This window comes from Centrocercus urophasianus, unplaced genomic scaffold, assembly GCF_019232065.1.
Source record: "Centrocercus urophasianus isolate 14NV4802_14NV808 unplaced genomic scaffold, USGS_Curo_1.0 seq_16, whole genome shotgun sequence".
In the NCBI taxonomy this organism is placed as follows: Eukaryota; Metazoa; Chordata; class Aves; order Galliformes; family Phasianidae; genus Centrocercus; species Centrocercus urophasianus.
In genome coordinates, this window is record NW_024884711.1 from 27854693 (window position 1) to 27880035 (window position 25343).

At 40.4% G+C, this 25343-nt stretch overlaps 2 protein-coding genes across 7 annotated transcripts in view; both read right to left on the reverse strand.

The window, feature by feature from the left end:
- Positions 1-12812, reverse strand: part of ITGA8 (integrin subunit alpha 8) — a 99499-nt gene extending 86687 nt beyond the window's left edge. For both annotated transcript variants that reach the window (XR_006168568.1, XM_042817386.1), the window contains exons 1-3: positions 12639-12812; positions 12381-12505; positions 2109-2209 (exon numbers count right to left, since the gene is read on the reverse strand). Coding sequence is in view for 1 of the 2 variants with exons in the window: in XM_042817386.1 (XP_042673320.1) it covers positions 2109-2209; positions 12381-12505; positions 12639-12808 (396 nt within the window). In the remaining variant the exon portion in view is untranslated. The remainder of the gene's footprint in view (positions 1-2108; positions 2210-12380; positions 12506-12638) is intronic.
- Positions 12813-18238: 5426 nt separating this feature from the next.
- The window catches only part of MINDY3 (MINDY lysine 48 deubiquitinase 3), a 48008-nt gene continuing 40903 nt past the window's right edge, over positions 18239-25343 (reverse strand). For 3 of the 5 annotated variants that reach the window (XM_042816885.1, XM_042816888.1, XM_042816889.1), the window contains 3 exons: positions 24741-24828; positions 21122-21193; positions 18239-19333 (listed from right to left, as the gene is read on the reverse strand). In XM_042816885.1, the coding sequence (XP_042672819.1) occupies positions 19184-19333; positions 21122-21193; positions 24741-24828 (310 nt within the window). In that variant the 3' untranslated portion in view covers positions 18239-19183. The other 2 variants (XM_042816886.1, XM_042816887.1) reach the window with 2 other exon arrangements.

Sequence of the window (25343 nt, forward strand, 5' to 3'; positions counted from 1 at the left end):
GCTGTCTTATGAACTCCTGCTTCCTAACTTAAAAAAAAAAAACAACAAAAAAACAAAACAACAATTGTCACCTCTACAGAGGCACTATGGCTGTAATGCATTTGACAGTCCTTCAGTGAAAACTTTTTTTGCTAACTTAGTTTGGTTAGCAAACTAGTATTTCATCTTCTGTGTTCCAGCAGTGGTGTTACAAATGTGACAGCCTAAGGATAAAAGATATAGTAGCTGCGTAGAGAGAGAATCTTTTGAAAATAACTCATATACTTGTAAAAGCAAAAATCAAAAGCTGTCAGGTATGCAAGGAACTCTTTAGGAGTTCTTGTGCCCTAAAGTTTTTCAATGGCAGGGGTGGTGGGGTGGAGACACTACCTCTCCCTACAGACCTGCCTCTGTAAGATACAACCAAACCCTCCCGTCTCTCTTTTGCAATGAGAAGCCCTCTGGCAAGGCACTGTTATTTACATTACTGTATTGGCCTTACTTTTGCAATCAGTTCCAGCTGGATGAACCAATGCTTTAGAGCTTACTGGAACAGTCTGAGCTTCTGGAACACTGGGTTAAGGCCAGGGACTCTAAGACATGCCCCTGCCTAGGACAGCTTACAGAGTAAAACAGAGAGCAAAACCAGAGTGCAGCAAAGAGGAATTATGCATCCTATGAAGCAGAGGAACGTTTTGTAGCACTGAGCAAAATGGAGTGAAGAATCATATATAAACATAAATGTTGACATAAGGCAATTTATGATTGGATTTTTAGCTTTAAAAAAAAAAAAAAAAAAGCTTCTGCCACCTTGATAACAATTTATTTTTCTCCCTCTTTTAAGCACTGTAGACAAAAAAGAAAAATATCTAGCTTTTCTGTTTCAAACTTTATCCTGAGAAGAGTTATGAGAAGCAAAACTATGGTTGGTTAGTACCAATACAGTGATGAGGTCTTCTGCTCATGTGATAAAGATTCAACAAATGGTAACTAAGTAGTACTCTGTTTTGGTTGGTGAACTACTTTCAGCAGAGTACACAAAGGGAAAAATCTTCAGCTGCTTCTATGGCTTTCACATTGACAGTTTAGAAAGATGATATTCTTACAAATACTTTCTTTGTGTAACTAGCTTTTAAATGGAAAGTGCATGTATAAAACAATGGTACATGAAGGCATGGAACACAAAGTTTGAGAGCTGTGGTAACACTGACACAAGTGATGGAGTTAACAGCACATGCTAGCTCTGTAACAGAACAGAGTGATGCTTTATTCATTACCTGCTTTATGTCAAAATCCTTCTCCAGATTAATAACCCCAAGGAATACTATTTCAGGGAAAGCACTTCCTTTAGATATTTCTTCCCTTGTAAATACTTTTTAACTAAGAATTGGAAGTTCTAAGCAAATCTCAACACACAAGTTACTGCTCTGCAGTTGTAAAAATTATAACATTATCAAACGATTTCTTAATAACAAAATGATTTCAGCAGTATTCCCAGTGTAAACTAAATTGCAAACAGAAAGTCTGAGTGTAAGCAAAATCACCACTGCCTTACTAAGCAATAAAACTGCTCACTCCACGCCAGGCTCCTCTACCAGCAGAGAAAATGCTCAGCAAAACTGGAATATAGACACTGCACTTGGAAAGCCAACCAGACTTGGAGCTTTTATACCCTTACTTTTTGTAGCTCTTCTCTACCCTATGCCACAGCTGTTTGAAACAATTTAAACATGACAAAATAGGTCACTTACTGATCTTAAAAGATTTCTGGATTTCTCTACATTCTACATTTAATATCCTTCATAAAGCTTCATATTTAAAACGTTTTTAACCATATAGCTTTCATATAATTACCGTGTCTCAAAATTAGGTCCATTATTTGCTTTAAAAAAAATTATCATTTGGTTCCATAGCTAATATAGCATTCTCCTGTTTTGACATGGCAGCAGTATCCTCAAGTTATCAGTTCAACCTGATTCTACAGACTGATTTTTTCAAGTTATATACATAATCTGCTTTATAAATTATGCATAATCATAGACTTTCTTCTTCCATCTATCTATTAAAGATACATGTTTGAGAAAAGGTAAACATTATCTCCAGATTAATACCAAATACATAAGACTTACCACGACTTTTTCTTTATGAGCTTTGACTGTTGCCCCAAACCACTGATTTGTCTTAAACTCAATTGGTTCCCTGGTGCCATTGACCTTAATTTTCCTGTTGTCTGACAAAGAAAGGAGAATTAAGTTGACAGCTTATTTTAAGAAGTATTATATCTGTGAATTACAGATACAAGTGAACAGACCAAGAGATATATTAATTGCATCATATTTACCGTCATCATCCTACCAGTTTAATATAGGAGTGTTCTACTAACATTTAAGCTTCTCATTGGTCAAAGGAAAATGACTCATTTTTATATGCGAAATTCACATGTGAAAATTCTGAATAATTACACTTAAAGTTCAGAAAACCAACATAAGATGAAAGTTCATATTCTGTATCCTCTCCTCCCCTCCTCCTTCCTCTCAAAGAAGGAAGGAAAAGAAAGAGAGAAAGACAGAGACGGAAAGGAAAGCTGCCTCGGAATTTATGATTGATGAACAGAAATACACAGAAGTCCCTAAGAACTTCTCATAGGTGGTAGAAATTCTGGAAAAAAAAAAAAGTCCATGTTCTGTAATTAGTTTTTGTCAAGCAAATGAAATTTCTCAGCATGTATATTCAAGACCCAACACGGCAGACAGCAAAGGACTTAGTTCTTAACAGAATTACATGTGTACATACTGTCACAAGAGACAGCTTCTTAATGTTGCTTTATATACACTCTTGCAGATGTCAGCATAAGAGAAGCCATCTGGGCGTAGACTCAAGCCAATTATAATGCGTTTCAGGTTTTAATAAAAAGCAGACATCCCTTCCTTTCACCCTTAGTTCTCCAAAGTGAACTGATTTCCCATATGTTCACAAGCTATTCTCTTCCCTTACCAGTCATTCCTAATGAACTTCTCAATCTACACATAAGCAGGACATGACTCCTTTCCCCTGCATTCCCTTCTGCTTGTTTCTGGTTCATATCAAGAAGGATTGCACAAGAATCAATTCTCTTTATTCTCTCTAAGTGAAAATAAAATTGTATACTGTCTACCTTGGAACACGGGGAAAAAAAAAGTAATGTTTTACACTGTATAGATTTATATATATATTTTACAAACAGAGGGAAAATGCAGCTGATATAACTGCCCCTTTTCAAAAGCCAATGCTTCCTGCTATTCGGTCAGCCGGCACAGAGGAGATACCTGAATCCTTTTCATGGATGTTGGGTCACTGATTACCTCAGCCTGCGATAACCTCACAAATGCTACAGATAGAAACATTAAGAAAAACCCTTTCTTGGTGAAAAAGGAGATCTCACTACTGTATTTTTCTAATAGCGACAAGAAAGCCAAATGAGAAGGGATCTGTACAGGTTTGAAAAGTCTGAGAAAGTGCCTCCCCTCATAGAAATAATCGTTTCAGTACCATGAAACTGCAGAAGCTAATAAGGAAATCCATGCTCAAAGCACTCATAGGAAATAGACAAATTTCAGCAATATTTAGATCTTCAAAATTCAAAAAGAATAACTTTCAATAACCCCAGAACTACTGACTTTTAAAATTCATTTCACTTTAGATCTAAACTGAAGAGTGTGGCAGGCAGCAACTTTGACACCGTGTTGTGGGAGCTGCCTGCTTTCACCTGGCTTTTGGCAAGACCACTTTTCATTACTTTTCCCAGAGAGGACCCTCAACACCAGTTGCAATCTTAAAAAGACCTTGACTGCCTACTGGCAAAATATACTCAAATTTGAGAAAAGATTACATTTTAAAACTGGAAAACTGTTTGCGGAATTTATAGAAATCATGTCAGATTAAATCTGCAAGAACTGTAGTCCCCCTTGGGGCATAAGGTGCACTACGAGCCCCTCATCATGTAGTATGGGATTTTTATTATAAAAGAATTAGCAAAACATTACACAGTCAAATTACTAAATAGGTAGCTTGTCCCCCTGCCCCCTGAAAAGATAAATGTCTTTTCACAGAAACTCTTTAATCACATTTGTTCAGGACTCTCACTGGAGCTATGAAATCATCTGCCCACTTCCCAAGGTTGTGCTTTAGAATACAGTTTAGTCTATATATAAGAAACAAACAGTATTTCAGATTGTTATAAAATATCAATGAAATATCGCTTCCCTGTCTTTATCAAAATGAAGCTATAAGCACAACTAGCCTATGTGACTACATATGGACTGCTATTACTGTGCACTGTCTGCACTGAATTAGACAGCAAGGGTCTGAGTGAGGATACTCATTAATGCCCTAAGCCAGTCTCAATGTAAACCTTCATGGCATGACCTGCTGCACAGTTTTCATCCAAAAACACACACCTGGGAAGGCCAGATGAACCATGGCCTAAAAAGAACCTTCTTGCATTTTTATCTGACTGCAGAGAACCAAGGATGACAGGCATGGAGCAGCTAGGCTCACATAAAAATTACTTGTTTGTCAGATAAATCACACTCTGATTTTCAGAAAACAAGGAAGTTATTTCTGTCTTTGGCGTCCCTCAGAATAGTGCTATCTAAGTGCTTCAAAAAATAATGTCTGTATCCTGACAATACCATTATAATGACCATTATGTCATTATAAGACATTAAAATTTCCCTTGGTGTTATTTATGAAGATCTGAGGCTTGCATGCTGTCTCTACAGCTATACTTCTGCAAGCAACAAAAGCTTGGCTTGCAGTCTGGTTGCACACAGATGTCATCATCTCTTCTGGAGGATCACGTCTGGCCCCTTTAAGAACTGAGAGCAGGCTATCTTGTATCCTGATAAGCCATGCCAACACAAGGAGAGCTGGGCTACAGGGCAGCAGCTGGGCCAGGCACACTGCGCTCAGACCTGTGTGCAGCACTGCCCAGCAGTGCTTGAGCCCCAGCTGGATCACCTCAGAGCCAACCCAGGAGCTGTTCCAGATGGTCAGCAGCTGGATGACTCGGAGACTTGGCTTAAAAGACAGCCCTGGAGTCACTCCCGTTGTACTGGCTAAGACAGTACTGCAGGGTAAGGACCAGACGATCAAGAGTACGCAAGAACAGTAATGTCTGTATTTAGATTTAGGTGCAAAGACGAAATTAAACATTTTAGCAACCCTGAATAATCTCATTTTTTTGCTGCAGGAGCCAAAATTCCCTTGCACTGGTGTTACCTTGAAGTCCAGCTTAAGGAGCACTACTGCAGACAGCAAAACAAGGTTCTCAAAATCAGTGTTCATTTCTCTACTGTTTTGGACTTGAGCTACTGGAGCTACCAAAAGGAAGGAGGCCCCTGTAGTATATGGGCAAGTAGAAAAAATTGAATCCAGACAGCAAAAAAGCAAACCTATGTAAGAACAACAGTACAGAGATTCATTTCCAGGAACTGAAGCCTGAACCCAGAATAAATGTAAATGCTTATCCGTCATTTGCACATGACTAAATTTGGCACTTTTTATGGGACTTGGTCTCCTCTCAACCACTAAGTAAGCACATTATAAGCTCTCCTAACAGGCACCCACGCACTGCTCTTGTAAATATTTCTTTGTTGTATTAATCAGATACTAGAAAACAAATAGAAATTAAGGAGAAATACTTATTTGCAGACACTGATAGTGGCTCACTGCATCTCAGTTATTGAAAACTAAAAGTAAAAAGTCAGCATCCTCTGTAATTAGAAAATACTCAAACGAACAAAAGCAAAACCTAATCCAGGTATATGATAGACATGTAACTCACTCAGGTCAGTTCTCATGCATGAGAAACTTTGAAAAGTATTATTTTCACTAACTCCTGTGTGCAAGTCTGCATGTATGTACTGGAATGGGTAAACACAGACAAATACTCAACAGGCACCTGATGAAGTCTCTGTTGGCTAACCTGTGCCTACTCAAACGCAGCCAGGATGGCAAACCCCTTTTCAATATCAGTTTTGATACATGAATGTATGTAAGCATAGCCACATGCATAAATATATATATGAAATATAAAACCTAATATATACATGTATGACACATATTCATGTATACATGCAGAGCGAAGCTGAAAAGTCAGCTCAATCTATGCAATTTTTCAATATAAGTATATAAACATAACAAATATTTATATGAATATGTACAGGTCAAGGAAATCAAATATCTCCCTCACAAGAGGAGGGCACTTGGAATACTATGTACAGCTTTGAGATACCTGTACAAGACTTACAGCTGAAGGAGAAAGCAAAGGAGGATCCGAGAGTCATGAGCCACTACAACAGTTTACTCAGAGAGGCTGTCATGTCTCCATACTTTGGCAGAAAATGTCTACACAAGGCTCCAAGCAACCTATTTTATCTTTGAACTCTAAAGCCCTGCTGCACTGACGGGGTCACGTCTTGTAGGCAGGGAGAGAGAGAAAGGAGTTTGTACAGGCACAAAGGATCCCGTACTCTAGAATCAAGGCAGAAAAAGATGTGACAGTGATTCCTTTTGATATCATCACCATTACAGTTGGTGTTACAGCTAGAAAGATGATTGTGGTGAAAATGGGAAAAGAAACAAACAGGGAAGAAATGCCCACCTATATCCAAAGATCTAAGTTCACTGGAAAGACTTCACAGAGGAGGAATCTCCAGAAAGAGACCCTGCCCCAGTGGCAGTCAGCCCTTAAATGAGGTCTAGGAGAGGTGCAGCCAGGCTCCATCCTTTCTGGTCACTCAGCTGAATTGCCTTCACCTGTGCTCCCATGGCTGACTCTGCCTTTGCCTCAGGTGATCAATTAGTGTTTCAGGCCGTCACTCAGCAGTTTCCATACAACCACCATTAAAAATTAAAATGATAGCATCCACTGCTAACCACAGTAATATCCACAGGGCTGTTGAAATGTCATCTTTAGCAGGGAAGCAGAATACAAAAGCAAGACGAAAGACAAGCAAGTTGCCTTCATTGTTATCACTATAGAAAAAAGACTTCACAGTGCTTTGACACAGTAAGGACATGAAAAATCCCTACACAGTGAGGAGAGCTGTCTCTGTTTTTGTATTTATCTGATTCCGCAATCTATTTTATTTCTGGTTATGTATCATGCCTTAGATTCTGCTCATATGAATTACTTTAATTTGATAGATCATATCTAAAGAGCTTTATTTGGACTTTCATTCCATGAATCAAGAAAAAAAAATAAAAATCATCAAAACCAACAGGATTTTTTGCCTGAGTACAATCTGATCAAAAACAAATCAAGACCTCAGGGCATGAACTAACACAGTTAAGGGTATTTTTTCCCTTCTTTAGATAATGCTGAGATTTATAGAATAAACTGACAAGGGTCCATTATAAATCAGAATGCTACAAGTCAACCATGAGGCTCCAGATAAGGTCTTTCTGGCATATCCCCTGAAATGTGTCAGCATTTAGAAGTGCAACAAAATTCTCCCTCAGCATTTTCTCTTGAGATGTAAAGTTTCTTTTACAATAGGATTCTAACTTCTCCTCAGAATCTTACCAACTTTACAGCCAATGATTTCCTCATGTAACTAAATCTCTTGAGTCCCACAATACATCCTTTCCTTACAAAGTACCTGGGTTCTGTTACCATCAGCTCAACTGCTGGCCAAATTAGCTCATGATTTTAATCAACTGCACATTTGGCTGTGACTGACCTACATTCCCCTTACCTGTTCTTCTTCAGAGCCTGTCCAAATTCTCTCCTGTTAGTTTAGAAAATATAACTTATTTTTCTAAAACTGGTGAAGATGACTGACAGCAAATGCAGCACTATAGTGAGCCCTGGAGACTTATGGCAAGTGTTTAAAATTCTGCCCTTGGAGCTAATTTAAAACATGAGTACTTGTTCCAGTTTGTTTAGTACTACCATTAAAAACAACCATTAAAATGAGTTCCTGAAATATGAAGTATGAATTTTTTAACAGCTCTCAAATGCAACAATGTACTTCAGGAGGCATTAAAGTTTGCTCCTGGCTGCAAGATGCTTTGAGTACTTTAGAAGTTCCCCAGTTAATCAAACAGGGAGAGCTTTTTCCGTATTGCTCTCCTGCTACCTCTTCTGGCAGCCTTAAGGAAAAACATCCACATTAAACACGAGGACTTGGAGTTGTACCTCAGCGCTAAGCAGAAATGGTCATGGTAAAACTCTTTTCATAACGGTGAAACTGAAAAGCAGAAGTTAGTTCCATGTAGATAAGAGAGGAAGTCCAGATCATATCTCCTCATTATAATCCCGATGCTTGTTGCCCTGTCTTCTCATCAAGTTTCAAAGAGTATTTCTGCCTTCCACTGCAGTGTAGTAGGACAGTTTTATGGAGCATAGAAACAAGGAAGAGTCCCTGCCATTCAGTCCGTATTTCCTGGAGTAAAGGAATATTAAAAGCTATTCCATTATACTTTACATCAGTCCCTTGCTGCAAAGAAATTGGTGGAAGTACCAGCCGTGTTGTAAGGGGCAGTGCTTTCAGCTTCCTCCCAGCCTTGGCTCCAGCACCGAGGTTTTGGGAGCTTTGAGGGACTGCAGAGTCAGTGCTGCATCAGCAGAAGAAACACAGTTTCTGTTAAAGCCCCTTCTTGGCTGCAGGCCACATCACTGGTCCACTCATAGGCAATGCCCTGCTACATGACTTGCATATGGATGGACGGACTCAATTCCCAATGCATGTCAAAATTTCATCTTCCTTCTTCCTCTGCCCCCTGGCAGAAACAATCTATTACATCAAGAGGACTAACTACTGACGTAAGTTTGCAAGTAGATACCCTCAGTGCTTTGGAAATGTCTGGACTGAATACTCTGAAGAACAAATACAGTGACCTGAGGAGATTAGTGACATTCTGGGAGAATTCCCAGTAGAACAATATCAGTTCAGGCACGAGCTGCAGATGGTCCTGAACCTCTGCTAAGTCTGCCATCTTCTCATCAGAGTAGTTTAGTCCACAAACACATCCATATTAGCACAAGCAGCTTCTCCTAGCACTCAGACCAGCTCATGCATCCCACCATACCAATGGTGCCACAGAGATGATTTCAGGAATAGTCTTGAGTATCAGTGCTAGCAGTAGGGAACCTTGTTTGTGTTTGACTGCTAGAACACAGCACTATGAAGTAATGACAAAGTGTTAAAAGTGTTTGCATACCCTTCATGGGTAATTGACTAAATATTGTGTGTTCCTGTTAGGTATACATTAGCATCCAACACAACGCCTAATTCCTCATGCAGTCTTAGTTTCTGAGATAAAAAGGGTGAGAGAACTTCACAAGCCACAGAGATTTGTCTCTTCTTGTTTAAGGTCTACAGGAGACAAAACATAAAGTTTAGTCTCCAGAGTGGTGACAGTGAGGCTGGAGGCACCTTGCCAGTGACTGAGTGCAGCTCCTGCAGTGTCAGATCTCTGCTCCAGGGGGAAAACCTGAAGTTGTCTTACACCAGTGTTAGGATGGCAGGTCCAGTGGTGCTTCACACCTCTATTCTCCCTTCAGGGCTCCATGGTACAGAAGATAAAAAATAGCTTTCTTTAAAGTAAAACTTGTAATTATCTTCAAAAGAGGAAGATATTATTCAGAAGAAAGTAAAGTTGAAACATTACAGACTACAGAACCCATCTTGTCTCAGTGCTTACCATCCTAGTATTAACATAGGTAGCCTCAGTTTTCCACAAAGCTGTCTATTAAGCACTCAGTTCCTTCAAATCACTCTCTGAAAGAAAAAACCTTTCCTCTGTCTAAAGTGATATATACATTCATTCGATAAACGTCTTGGTATCAGTAAAAAAAAAAGGGGGAAAATATAAATTAGTACAAAGCAACCCCACACCTGTATTGCCTTGATATTAGGAAGTGGCTGGAAACTCAACTGAAGTCACTGCAGAAAATTAGTTACTGCCATCACTTCTTAAATTTAGAAGGAACAGGATATTAATAGCTCTAGGACAAACAATATCAACACATTTGCAAATGATGGAAACCTTTAAATTAGGTCCACTTTCCTTCTGGAAACTGTGAAATAATCCGTACAGTTACATAAGAGATTCATTAGTTAGGTGCCCACTTACAGACCTGTTTCCATCAGCCAGACATTGGCCCTATGACATCACAGGATGACTTGCAATGACTGCACACTCCAGCACCTGCAGTCGGCAGCAGAGATGCTCTGCTTGTGATTTCCAGCCCTGATGCAATCAAAAAGACTATTACATTTTTGGTAGAAGTGTCCTCATTCATCCAATGAACACTCCTGTTTCTGAAGTCTGATGGTTGCTGTTGGCAGGAAAAAGTCCAAATAACACCCAAGCGCATTGTATGCTCCCTCACTGGGTGAGCATAACTTTGCAGAGCTCTCCTACATTTGTGTGTCCAGCCCTCAGAAATAGAAGACATCAAAAACCTTCATGCTCACGTTTGAGTTGTGATATTAAGTTAGTGGTTTTCAATCATCTACATTTGTTGATCTCTTGAATTTTTTGGTTATGGTAGAAATTTCACAGTTTCTGTGACTGCAGAAATGTCATGTATCTACATCGGGCTATAGATTGCACAAACCTACTTTTCTTTAACGAATTCCTTAGAAGTCCTCTATTGAACTCTTGTGGTGAACAATACTGATTTAATAGTGGTTTTTTTTTTTAATAGCTTGTGCTGCTTTTTAAGTGTTACATTACACTTGCCCTTTCTTTCCAGCTCCCCTCAAGTTTTACTTCTGATGTTAATTGAAAATGCTGTCAGTGATTCAGAAGTTTTATTTCTTTTGCTATGCCTGGTGAATCTAACTGAAAGAGCTGACACTGTTTGGTTAGATTCAAGAAAACAGTACTTAAACAAGGAAACTTTGTAAAAAAATACATCAGAATGAGACTTTCCAGCCTTGAAGCGTCCTATGCAAATTTCCTGTTTCAGGAAACCTTCACCACACCCTTTCAAGACTATGAGGCTTGAAGCACTCATCCGTGAAGTTAAAGACCTAGAGCTGAATGCTCAGTCTTTTAACAGTTAGTTGCAGTTGTCGCTTTGGCAGAAAGGATTGTCTGCTGGTTAAGGCACTGAGGAAGATGAAAAAGTCAGGTGCCCATCCAGAGATACAAAATGCCTCAGGTAGCCTGAGGAAACAATGCTTTGGAGATGCTGAGCTCTCTGCCCTCTCTGGACAATCATGTGGTACAGCACAAAGCCATGTGGCTCTTCTTGGGGAGCTGGGCTAGATGACCTTTGAGGGTCCTTTACTCTAACCATTCTATGATTCTGAGATGCTAACTCAAACTGCTAGTGTCTCTATTCAAACACAACATCTGCAAATAAGAGCATGGAGTTGCCCAAAGCCTCTTCGGTGAACTTTTCTGGAGTTTCCCACAGGAAAGCCAGATGTCATTCTGCTTTTCATCACCAGATTTTCATTCATTTTTCAAAACTCCCCTTTAAAAAGCAATGGGATTTTCACTTGTTCTGACAGTTTCCTATTCAAATCTATGAGTAATTTGTGTAGATAACATATTCATCTTCTGGTACATGAACTATCTACCCATCAGATGGAAAGAAAGGAATATTTGCTCTACTAATTTTATTACTATTACAATGAAGATATGGAATATTACAATAAAGATATGGAAGGCATTCTATGTCCATACATTCCCATTTACTCATGAGTTATGACCTACATCATATTACACACCCAAGTAGCCACATGCACATCTAATACCGCATCCAGAGCAGGAGCCTGGGGTGTGTTTGGAAGAATGTCCAGACGTGAGGGGAGTCCGGAGTGGGGGTTGTAGTGACAAACACAGCCCTGGGACGTGTGGCTGGCTGGGGGTGAAACGGGTGAAGGACAGTATTTACTTGCTGCACTTAAGCTCTTCTAATTTAATTTGTGCTCTTAGAAAAAGGCTGAAGTGTATTGTGTTTGCATTTAAGTGCACCATAAACGCTAAGATTAAATATAACCTAAAGAATCATAACTTTTGTTTAACAGCTAAACTGTCAAACTTTGCCTAAATGAAACCAACCCATTTTTACGTCCCTGGGAACACTCAGCTTAAATTACTTTCAAGACCTATAAAGAGACAACAGAAAACATAAACAGCCTGACTTGCTTAAAACGTGTGTTCTCCCTAATTAAATAGGAAACATCTGTCTTGGGATTCTGGAAGTGGCTACGATCTACCCACACCGAGCCTGCATCCAACCCGAGCTGCTCTAGAGGAGAACCCTCGTTGTCCGCGAGGAGCTGAGCAAGCAGCGGCTCCCGGATCGCTCCATCCGTCCCAGCCACGCGCTGCCTACGCGAGCAGCGGTCCGAGCGGCCGCGCGATGCCCGCCCCCAGCCCCGCAGAGCACTTACTGGTGTTATCGAAGGGGATCTGCCTGCATCGCGCGGCCGGCCAGCCGCAGTGGTACACCGCTCCTCCTTCCACGATGTCCGGCTGCGTGGTGTTGGCTCGCGGAGCTCCCACCAGGACGCTGACCCTGCGGAGCACGCTCGCGAGTCACCGGCGGAGCGGGGGGCTCGGCGCCGACGCGGGGCCGGGGGCTGTCACCCCGCCGCCCCCGCCCCGTGACTCGCCCCCGCAGCCCGCCCGCCGCCAGCACCGGCACTCACGTGCTGGGGTCGGGGATGTAGAAGTCCACCGAGTACCCGAAGTAGCTGCCGGGCGGCCCGCTGTACACCGTCAGCTTCTCCTCGTCCAGGTTGAAGGCAGACGCCGGAGCGCAGAGCAGGGCTGACAGGAGGAGCAGCGGGCGCGGCGGCTGCCGGCGCGGCATCCTCATCCCCTGTGCGGCTCGCCTCGGCCGGGAGCAACGCCGGATCGGAGCGGTGCAGCGCTGAGCTGCCTGCGGCGGGGCGGGCGGCTGGAGGGCGGTTCGGCCCCGCTCACCCCGCGGAGAGCCGCGCTCCGGCGCCCCCTGGCGGTCCTCAGAAAGCAAGGGAAGGAGAGCTGGAGGTGAGGCAGCGCCTCGGTGCCTCGTCGGAGCAGTCCGGCGTCTGCACGGCTACGTTGCGGCCCGCGGTGCTCTCGTAACTTTCCCCCTTAGCTCTGCCCAGCCGTCACCCTGCGTGCGCAGCCACTCCGTGGCGGAGCTAAGGCTGATGGTTTCCACATGAACGTCCCTCCTCTTCCAGTATGGTCAGGAGTTTGAACTGAAGGGTCCGATAATTGAACGGTGCCCTTTAGGCAGCTGGAATACATGGAAAAAAAAAATAGACCTTCATCAGACTATTACGCAACTGCCAATGTGGGCATTCATATTAAAAAAAAAATAAAAAAAAATGTGCAAGAAACCCAAGATCTCTTACCACATGGCAGATGTAAACACAATCCCACCCTTCAGAACACATCAGTATACCCAAATGGCTCATTTTACCATAGAATAATAGAATCATAGAACAATTTGGTTTGGAAGGGGTGTGAAACATCACCAGTCCCACCCCTGTGCCATGGGCAGGCCTTCTCCCCACTAGATCAGGCTGCCCAGGGCCACATCGTTGAGCACCTCCAGGGATGGGGCACCCAGAGATTCTTGGGACTGCAGTGCCAGTGCCTCACCACCTTGGGTAAAGAATTTTCACCTAACATCTAACCTAAATCTTCCCTCTTTTAAACCATTATCCCTTCAGCCATCAATAGTTGAAAGTCCATCTTTCTTATAGGCTCCTTTTAAATATTGAAAGGCTGCAGAGGGATCTCCCCAGAGCCTTCTCTTCTAGAGGCTGAATACTCCAGTTCCATTAGCCTTTCTTAAAAGGAGAGTGATCCAGCCCTCTGAGCATCCTCATGGCTTCCTCTGGACTCACTCCAACATTTCCACATCTTTCTTGTTCTGGGGGTCCCAGAGCTGCCTGCAGTGCTCCAGATGGTGTATGCAGAGGTGGAGCAGGACAGTGAGAAGCACCTCCCTCTCATGACTGGCCACACTTCTTTTGAAGAAACCCAGGACATAGTTGACTTTCTGGGATGCAAGTGTGTACTGCTGACTCATGTCCAATTTCTCATCCACCAGAAATCCCAAATCCCTGGGATTACCCCAGCTCAGATGCAGCAACCTGTGGGTGGACTTGTTGAGCTTCATGAGGCTGGAGGGGCCTACCTCTCGTCTGTTCAGGTTCCTCTGGATGGTGTTCCTTTCTTCTCTCATGACCGCACTGCAGTGTGGTGGCATCCGCAAAATTCCTGATGGTGCCTTTGATCCCACTGTCCATGTCATTAAAAAAGATGTCAAACTGCATCGGTCCCAACCCAGACCCCTGAGGCATACCACTGGTCTGCTGACTCTGAGCTGTTCAGCTCATCTTTCTGGATGTGGTCATCACTAGCCGCTAGGAATTTCCTCTCTAAGTGTCTCTGTTGGTGCTTGCCTGGTTTTGCCATGAAAACCTCGCTCAGCTGAAGGGAGGACCTTGTACCGGCACAGAGGGCTGTGCTGCTGGGGGCCCACACCAAAGCTCTGTGCAAGAGCAGGCATCATGCCTCTATTCTCATAGAAACAGTCAACGCTACATTGCTGAAAGTTGCACTAAATTAAGCTTTTAGAAAGCTTCTCTAGCAATTTATTCATGAAAGTAACTAAAAACAATGAGGCTGTAGTGCCCATTTTGAATCGTTTTGCCCCAGCGAGCCTCACAGCAGTATTGTAGCTGTTTTATTAAGGACATATGGTCTGATTTTTGGGTGCTTCTATGTGGAGCCAGGAGTTGGAGATGATGATCCTTATGGGTCCCTTCCAATACAGGATATGCTTTGACTCTGTGTAAAAGCACGTCTGCCTGATAACACTCCCTTTCCCAGCAAGACTAAATGAGACAAGGCACTGCATCTTGAAGGGATGCAATTCTTTTTTTTTTTTTTCTTCTGATCTATTCAAAGATAGGAAGAAAATGAAGAAAAAAAAAAAAAGCCAACATTGTAATTTCTGCTTAATCCACTCTATTTGAACTAAAAGGTTTGTTTTGCAGCATTTATAATACAGATGTGTCCAAAAATATCAGAGAAAGTTCAGCAAAATTGAGAACATTCAGAGTGAAACCCATTTATAAACATATACTAGCAGAGCATACCTATGAAAGCAGAGTTGTTTGTTTTGTTCTGAGGCTCTGGTTTCTTTACTTTTGTGTTTATTTTATTCTAAGTGCTTTATGGCAAGATCATTCTGATAAGATGGACATTCCTGCTCACGAAAACAGAGCAGTGTTTATTCCCACTATTAGCCACGTGACCCGCAGCTGGACCACATGCCTGTAACTCCTTCATTCTTTTACTGACTTTACTCCTATTAGAGCAAAAGATGACATTATTCGGCTATTTTACATTGGACAAGGGTCACTCAGAGACCTGAGCACCACCAATAAACATAGAAGTACCTCAATGACTTGTGGGGGTAACACCTGCCCTTACAAGTCACACATTTCCAAAGCACCTGAAGGCAACTGAAAGTTGTGTATCATGATCTGTGTGAAGAGAAATTCAGCCACTGTAAATGTTGCATTCACTACATAATAATGCCTTGCAGTTCTCACGTGCTCCTCTTGTCCTGCTTGCAAAGTACATACCACTGGAGCTAGTTAGTGCAAACATTGCTCTCTTTTTTTCTTTTTTAATCTCAAATATAGATATGAGTGTAGAACAAGCCAACTCGATTCAAACAGATGAATGACAGATCTACTCATTGCATCTCTAAAGCAGACAAACCACCAAATGCACATATTCTTAACTGTTGCCAGAAAGGAGTCATTTCTCCAGTGACATCAGCCCTAAGATCTTTACATTTGGATAACTGGCACATTACCCTTAATAACCTAGATTTGTTCCAACCATTGGAAACTTATTCCAGACTTGGGTTCCCCAGATTTTAAAACTGCCTGCACTGGAATTTGTGATCTGCATAGTTCAGGCAGCTGCCTCAGATGTCGTTGGACTGAAGTTTGGTTGCTCGATACACTGACTGCTTTGCCTACTGCACTAAAAAGTCTTAATGGGCTCTGATCAGGAGCCAAGAGAGCAAGCCTTTATTGGCCTCTTTGGCTAAATGCTCTTAAGGTCATTATAAACCTATTTACTATATAGGAAGGTCAGACATAGAAACAAATGATTTGCACAGACTATATGAGTTTCCTGGTGTGAATTTCTACAGCTTGCATTATATGCAGTTGGTGAAGTTAACATATCATTACGGTCTTAAAAATAAGTCAGTGAAAGCCTCTACAGAAAGTTTTGCCTTAGTAAACCTCTTAACATTTCATACGAGCCTATATTATGAAAGCTTTAATCCTATGTTGTGCTACTACTTAGTAATCTATCTGCTAGCAGAAGCGTTTCAAAGAATTGTATGGGATTTTAACGTAAATACTGTCAAAACTGATGCCAATTTTGCTGCTAGATTTTCCTAAAACATGCCATGACAGAATCCTCAGCGTCCAGTTCCCACAGAAAAGCTTATCTATCCTCTGAGATATTTCCTAGTAACTCTTTCTGTAGGCAGGAAACCTACTAAACTACAATTAAAGCCGTTACCCAGAGAGTACTGATTATGGTGTCACAAAGCAAGAGGATAAAATGAGAAAACCATGTCCTACAAAACGCATGACTTAACAGCCATGTTCTTATCAGCTGCTGAATCGGAACACCTGCTTGTCTCTCCTAACCAAAAACGATGAATTTTAGCCAGTATGTGAGTACAATTCAGTGAAGAAACACATTTGTGAGCAAAAAGCTCAACACACAACTGCTGGTAGCCAATTAAATTAATAAATAGCAAACTCATTAAGCTTTACTTTAAGGTTTGCTAGATTCCCTTAGATTAATAATTTTATTAATACAAGACCCTTTCTCTTCCCCCTGTGTGCTAGTTGCTGGGATGTGAGTTCAGGACGATATGCCAACAAACGATTTTCTGCATTAGGTTTTGAACTTCAGCCCTGCAAACACTGTCCAAGTTAGAAATCTCAGCAAAAGTGATTCATATATGAAAAGCATGAAGGCTATTTCGAGTATGAGCAGACAAAGTCTTCTAGCAATCTAAGCAGAAGGAGATTTCTTCTCTAGAGGTCTCATGGAAATAAATTTTTTCTTGATTTACAAATGATTTCACGTGATTAACCTAGTTGACAGTGTAACCTGAAGTCTAGCAAGCCTCAAATTAAGAAGTCTGAAGGAAAAAAGAAAGGAGTAAGTGTTCCTTTAACACACAATGCATCAGCTAGTTTCTTCCAGAGTACTAAGTTTTAAATGCTTGTATCTCACATCAGCAGGGCTACTAATTTTTTTTTCTTTGATATGGAACACACAATGTGTCTGACAGTGGACTAGAAACAGGCTGCTCATCATTCTAACAGACTCAGTGTAAGCTGTGTTGGGAAACACTCTATCAGAAGGCAAGACAATGTCAGAATCTAAGAAAAAGAACAGGAGAAGTGAACTGTCACAATAAAAGTCTGAAGATATTTATCATAAAGTAGCAAAATCAGCTGAAGCAAGTACCCATCAAGCATGAGCCTTCTAGGAAAACTAAAACTTCAGAGTTGTCAGGCAGTCTAGCTAAATATTAGGAACAGATTTCTCTAGTCTCTATATGTTTGAGTGGCAATCCTACTGTTGCACAAGTCTCATAGCATCCAGTCCACACACAGTGAGTTGAGTAAGCAAGACTAGACTCATTAAGTCAACTTGATAAGAAGTCCTCCTTTTCAGAGAAATAAATCTCAGAGGTGAAATACACTGCTGTCAGCTCTGCATCCAGTAATGGTCATGTTCATTTCAGGAGTTGTGTTTTTAAGTAAGTCCTACTTGAACTATTTCTAGATGTACAATCAATAGACACATTTTACAGTCTTCCAAAGAACATATCTGCAAATGTCATGCAAGAAATATTCTCTTTTTGGCATTACCATTTACTTTACAGTGCAAACTGTAAGAAACAAAGGTTTCTTCCTGAAACTACACGCGCTCTTTTTGATCATGTCAGCTTGTTCTTCTGTATGATGATCATTCTGGATTCACACGACAAATTTTAAACAGGAAGAAACAATTCTGAACGTGAATTTCAGCCCTAGTGGCGATAATGGAGGCCCATAAGTTGCAGTTAAGATGCAAGCAATTATCCCCACCCTCTTCCCACCAGTTATCTCAAAATCTGACATTTCTAAACCCAAGGTCTCTTTTAATCATCTTAGAGAGGTGGTGCAGAAAAATTTTAAACATAAGAACATTAAGATTCAAGAAAAAAATTTATTTCAGGGCTAACAAGTTGATAATAAATAAAGGAATATAATAATGCAGTAACAGATGTTCTCATGCACTTAACACATACAATAACGCTGGCTTACACTGCTGTTTGGACAAATTGAGAAGAGGTATTTGGCAATATTATGAGCTTGAATAGTTTAGAGATTATAGAACAAGAAATTCCGCTGTTTCATTTTTTTTTTTTTTTTTTTTTTTTTTTTTTACATTTTTATACAAATTCAAATAAATATTAATACATCTATTTTTCCTCAGATTTTTTGTTCTGTTTTAACATGCCCGATAACTAAACCACAGTAATATACAACTGCCAAGAAAGAGTATTTATGAATTATACTTATTAATAGTCCTAGAAATGTATCATATTCCTGTCACGCTGTGCAAGCTCTTCAGTTAAAACTGGATTTTAGGAAATATTGCAGAAAGTTTGAAGTAATTTAAACATAACGAGTGCAAAGGCCAGTCTAGTCCACACATCATGGTACTGTAATGTCAGCCAATTTAAATAATAAAACATGCCTATATGGATTCAGAAGCAGCTGAATATGTTTTAAAGATCTGACATCTAATATTCAGATTTTGCAATATCAGACATTTTTCAAGTCTTCATGAGATGGCAAAATAACGTTAAGACTTTATAAGTAGTCTTTTTTTTTTTTTTTTAAGGATAACTCACATTAACAGTACTACGGTGGCCAAAAAAAGACAAACTATTATAATAGAAATCAATCTGATTAAAAAATTAAATATTCCAATTAACACTGAAAAAGTGTTTGTAATCATTATTTACAATTCAATGATACCAGTGTACAACTTCACACAGTCAAAGTATACCACTTTCCAAGCAAACACCAATCCCTGTATCCCCTTCCAAGCGTTCGATAGTAGCATGTCACACACGTGAGATCCATCAGTTTAAAGAAGGAGATCGATCTGTGGTCCACAGTAATTCTATATATGGCCATTTGGTTTGCAAGCAGCGTTTCACAGGAGTGTCATCAGTCTGCAGCATTGGCTCTTCAAAGCCCATAACAACTGCTGTGCCTTCTACATACATGACCTGCCAAGATAATCCAAATATGTCAGCTGAGGTTTGTTTATAACATAAGGCCATATCTATTTGATGGTTTATCTGAAGAAACAGTGAAGGCTAAGAAAGGGGTAAAATAAATACCCAGGAAATGCCATGTAAAAATTCAGTGACAAAGGACTACTATTGGTACAGTTGCAATATTTGATACTGTTATCTTAATAAGAGACAGTGTTCCTTAGACTTAGTTTTGCAGAATTACTTTTTCCTTAAGGTGAAATTTCTGTTGAACAGTTCCATTCACACAATATTTAAAATGGTACAGGCAGAATTTTCAGAAATCAAAACTTAGTGTAAATTTTCTCTATTATATATATAGATGTGTTCAATAGCAAAGATAAATGCTTTTAATGCTTTCACTGACACTTGGATTATGAAACTGCTGAAGATTTCACAGTAGTATGTTATAATGATTTAATTCCAAGTTAATGTGAAGACTGAGTGAATCTATTTTCAGGCAGAGCCTTTTCACTTGAGGTCATCTTTGTTACTTGTGTCTATAATGCCTTTTGTTACTTATATCTATTACACTCTTCTCACCTAAATACTCATTCAGGAACAAACTTGGAAGCAGGCATAACATGCTATGTACAGCCTTCTCCTTATGAGAGAGCTGAAAATGAAACAGGTTATTGCTGTACCCAAATAAGCAGCTAAAAAAAAAATAATCTAACTTCCGTTGGAAGTGTGTGGAATACTGAAACAGACCTGGAAATACTGGTTGATGCTCAGCTGAATATGAGCCAGTAGTGTGTCCAGGTGGCCAAGAAGGCCAATGGCATCCTGGCTTTTATCAGAAATTGTGTTGCCAGAAGAAGCAGGGAAGTGTTTGTTTCTCTGTACTCAGCACTGGTGAGGTTGTACCAGTGTGTACTGGTGTAGGACACACTGAGGTACTGTGCGCAGTTTTGGGCACCTCACTACAAGAAATATATTGAGACCCTCCAGTGTATTCAGAGAAGGGCAACACAGCTAGTGACACATATGGAGCACAAGTCTCATGAGGAGCAGCTGAGGGAGCTGGGGGTTGTTCAGGCTGGAGAAGAGGAGGCTCAGTGGTGCCTTATCACTCTCTAAACTACCTGAAGAGAGGCTGTGGTGAGGTGAGTGTTGGCCTCTTCTCTCATGTAACTAGTGATAGGACTAGAGGGAATGGCCTCAAGTCGTGCCAGGGGAGATTCAGGTTGGACGTTAGGAAGTACTTTTACTCTGAGACAGTGTGAGTCTGTGAGTCACAGGTGAGTCACTGGAACGGGCTGCCCAGGGAGGAGGTGGTGTCACCAACCCTGGAAGTATTCAAGAAATGTTTAGATATTGTATCAAGGGAATTTAGATATTGTATCGAGGTTCAGTGGGAAATATTGGTGACAAGTGGACAGTTGGACTGGATGAAATTGAAGTTTGTCTGAGTTCCACTTCCACTGTCCTTTCAGTTCAGATCCTACTTGTCAAGATGAGCAAGCTCGTCTATTCAAAATGCATAGCTGAAGAGGTGTTGTTAAGCTAAGTGATCCAGTATAATATCTAAAATATTACCAGAAGCAGACAGCAGTTTCCTATTTCAAATACATCATTTTGCAATAAAATTAACCAGAGTACTTTTGAGGAAAAAAAAACAAAAAAACAGGCAAAGAAAAAAAGCAACAAAATACTCTGAAGAGTATTTTACTTGTAACTATGCTCAGTTTTATAATACCAAACAGTGAGTTTTGTAGACTGATTGTTATTAAGGCCAGATTTACATTTTTTACATCTTACCTTTTCATTATAGTTAGATTGCTTCAGTCCATTGTAATGGTAGACAGTAAATGACTCCGAAACCCTAGAGTCCTAGCAGAAAGAAAACTGTTAATGTCATGTAATGTATATGTAATACTATTTCTTTCAGATGTATCATTCGGAAGATTTTGTTCATCTTGTCTTTCTCATCACAAACAATTCAAAAATGTCAGTAAATTAAAAGATAACAACTCCCCCGCAATTTTCAAGAGCCAGTAATGATTTTCTGTGTTCATCTGGATACTTTAAATCATTTCAGTATTCAGTTATACTACTGTCTTATCTTTTCAAGCTAGACACCTTCAGTAGTATCCTCAGTTGTATGCACTTACGACTGTTTGGATGCTGCTAACTTAAATATTTACTGAAGATTAAATCCAGTCTCCAACCCTCCACTTGAAGCCAAAGAGTAATTTACACCCATGCCTGCCTAATTGTAAACTAATCCTGAGGACCCTATTCAGAAAATGGCCAACAGTAGATGTACTGCAGTTGTCAACCTTTGCCACTCCAGGTGTATATGTGCTTCAGTCTTAAAAGGACTAAAAAGCCTCACAATGAACTGAATTCAGAAAAACAAATTAGGTGTAATATCATCTCTTTCATACCTACTGGTTCAGGCTCTGAATAAAAGCTTATCCCTCTTTCAAGTACACAGCAGTAAATGCTGGAATGAGGAGACAGCTGCTCTGGTTACAGCACATTCATCAGTTAACAGAATACCCCTATTCATTTTTCTCCTCTAGAGGGACTCAAAAACCTTATCTAGCTACAGGTTTCACACAGCAAGTTATGCTACTTAGTGGAGGGAAGGTGGAGAAGAGAAAGCTAAGCAGTAAGTCTTCTTACAGAATTTGCTTCACAGACACGTATAAAACTAGGCTTTGCAGTGAAGGAAAGAGGGCATGTATTCTTTTCCATCATGAGGATATGCTCACCTTGAAGGAACAGAAGTGCTGGTTTCCAGTTCCTGTCCCACAGATGTTAAGAATTTTGTGTATGCCCCAAAAAAGGACATACAGAGAAATTTAGGAATTCCCCCCTCTCCAAGCATTACCTAAGCACTAAGGAGTCATGCTCGCTCTCTCAATCTAAATGACCTTTGAAAATTTTTCATCTCAGTCAACAGCTTTGAGAAGGAAGGCTGAAACCCCTTCTGGCTCAAGGCAGATTTAAGTACTTTCTAGGAAAAAGAGGGAAATTTGAACATTTTCAGCAAAAAGGAATTAAATCTGGTCGACCTGACCACTAGGTAATTGTTCCCATACTGTGTAAGGGTGAATATCGGCAATTCTAACCATCACTGGCATCTGCTATTTCCTCACAATATTTTAAGACAGGAAAGAATTCTGAACTAGGTATCAGTAAGGGGAAGAATTCTTCCTACCTGATCCAGAGAGCCCCAGGCAGGTTTAACGCCACATCCATGCCCTCATCACGCCCTAATAATAACAGATAGTGGCAGTTCCCAAGCCAAATTATATCGACTGTTCAGACTGTACTCTTTGAACAGTAATACTTCCCACCTTTTGCACTAGAGGTAGCAACAGCCCAGGGGAAACTGAGTGGTAGGGAATAATATGCAACAGAGAATTAGTGCTTGATGGACAATCACTGACTTGTGGCCTCCAAATTCAGAGCAGGTGAAGAGTTCCTCCACCAAGTCTTCAAGTGACTGAGGAAAGATCTGTCCAAGACTACACTAAGCTTCTTTCTCCAGTTCCCCTTGGCCACTCAGTGATGCCATTCAGCAGCAAACAGAAACAGCAGCTCCAAACAAAGGATTTTTTTTCCTCCAACTATGGCCCACAGTACTGGACAGTTTAGATACAGTCAGCTACAGAAGATCATTGAATTACAAAATAGTCTGGGTTGAAAAGGATCTAAAAGTCATCTAGTTTCAGACCCCCTGCACGGGCAGGGTTGCCAACCACCAGTCCAGGCTGCCCAGAACCACATCCAGCCTGGCCATGAATGTCTCCAGGGATGGGGCATCCACAACCTCTCTGAGCAACCTGTTCCAGTGCATCACCACCCTCTCAGTGAAAAACTTCCTCTGAATATCTAACCTAAATCTTCCCTTAGTTTAAAACCATTCCCCCTTGTCCTACCACTATCAACCCATGTAAACAGTTGTTCCCCTCCTGTTTATATGCTCCCTTCAAGTACTGGAAGGCCACAGCGAGGTCTCCCTGGAGCCTTCTCCAATCTAAACAAGCCCAGTTCCCTCAACCTTTCCTCACAGGAGAGGTACTCCAGCCCTCTGATCAACTTAGTGGCCCTGGACCCGTTCCAAGAGCTCTGCATCTTTCTTGTGCTGGCTGAGGGCCCCAGGTTTGAACGCAGTACTCAACATGCACTTTGGCTTTCTAAACTCCACTCTAGACATACGGAGTCTTCCACACTTACAAGTGTGGTATAATTGTGAGAAATAAGATCAAGTTATATTCATTGTAAAGGTATTTCTACTTTTGATGTACAAATAAAAGGAAAAAGAAATAGCTGGCAATTACACATTCTGGACCTAATATTGTAGATCCCAAGCAAATGAACACTCATTTTTTCTTCCTCCAGATGCTGAGTCGTCTCTTAATGATGTATTCTTTCACTACCATCCTTGGCAGAGCATTCTTCTGAATGACCGGATTGTTTCATAGGGCAGTACTGTTTGGGTGTAGTACTCCACATAACTCTATGGTCTTGCAGAAGTTACTTTAAAAATACTAGTTTCACATCTTCTTGGCCATAAAAATTAAGCCACAGAGTTTCAATTATACACTAAGCCACAAAAGCCTCCAAAGGATTACTTCTCTCAGCCTTTCTCTTGCTTCCAAAAGCTTATCTTTCTGTCCCTATGGAAACCCAATATCTTCTGCCAATACTGGCATTTGAACAAACGCCCACAAAACTGCTAAGACTGCTCTCATCAAAATCAGTTCCCTGTTGTGGTTTAATATATATCTGCACAAAGATGTTCTTGGTGGAAGGAGCATGAGAGCAGGAAAATGTGACCCAGGTGAAAGGGAGGATAGTAGTGCTAGGTTAACACATACTTCTCAGAGGTGATGATTTCTTAATGAATACATGGAAAAATACTTTTGAACTCTTCATCTGCTTCATGCTAAACATAAATCTGTAACGATTTTTGTTGAACTTTCTACATTATTAGAGATACACAAATTATTTTAGATATATTGCAACCTTTACCTATTTGCTTGCAATTCTAGTAGACGTTTTTAATATTGATAAAACCAAATTGATCACTGCATTCTGAGAAAAAAATAAACTCACTTTTCTGAGTAGGGAAGTAGTTAAACTTCATGTGCAATGTAATTATGTATTTTCATAGCTTAATTTTTGAACTTGGCACTACAATGGAACTTCCGTCCAATGTAAAGCTCATAAAATCAGGGGCACTTTGCAAGAACAGAATCTACAGTTCATTTTGAAAGATAATAATGTTATTTGCTGGTCATATGTGCCAAAGAAATACAACACATTTTAAAACTCTCTCTGTGATACTGGTAGGAGGATTTAATGACTCTCAAAGACAAGTTAAGTAGACACTACTCCCTAGCAATAAAACTATATTAGTTACCTGCTCAGGGAAGAATTCTTGCAGAAAGGGACCCAGTAATATGATGCCCAGCCCTTCTGGGTCTAATTTGGTCTTCATGAGGTTTACACTAAGAGAAAAACATTGGATATAAAAGAAAGAGAAAAACGTTTTTACTTTTGCATGACTAAACTATTCTGTGCTACCACAGTACTGGCTGCCAAGCATATCAATAGTATTCTATTTTTAATCATCAGTGACAAATGCACCAAAATGACACACAAGTTGCCAAAACAGTTATTTTTAAGTGAAAGTAATCTGTTATCTTAATTCGAACAAGCGATAATTCTGAAGGATCACCATATTTGGTAAAGTAATTTGAAACTCATATAGTCTAAAACACAGTTTATGGCCCAAAAGGCATTTTGCTGTCTTGTAAGCATTCTTGAGCTTAGATATATAAAACAGTCATCTCTTAAACAGCCCTGTAACTGCTGAACAATGTTTTTAAACAGAGACTTGAATAATCTCCAAGATTTACTAAGTATACCAAAATAAAAGTTTAGCCAATATATTTCATATTTACATTGTGCCCTTCATATAAAAATAGTTAAAAAAAATTAATAAGATTAGCAGTACACTGGA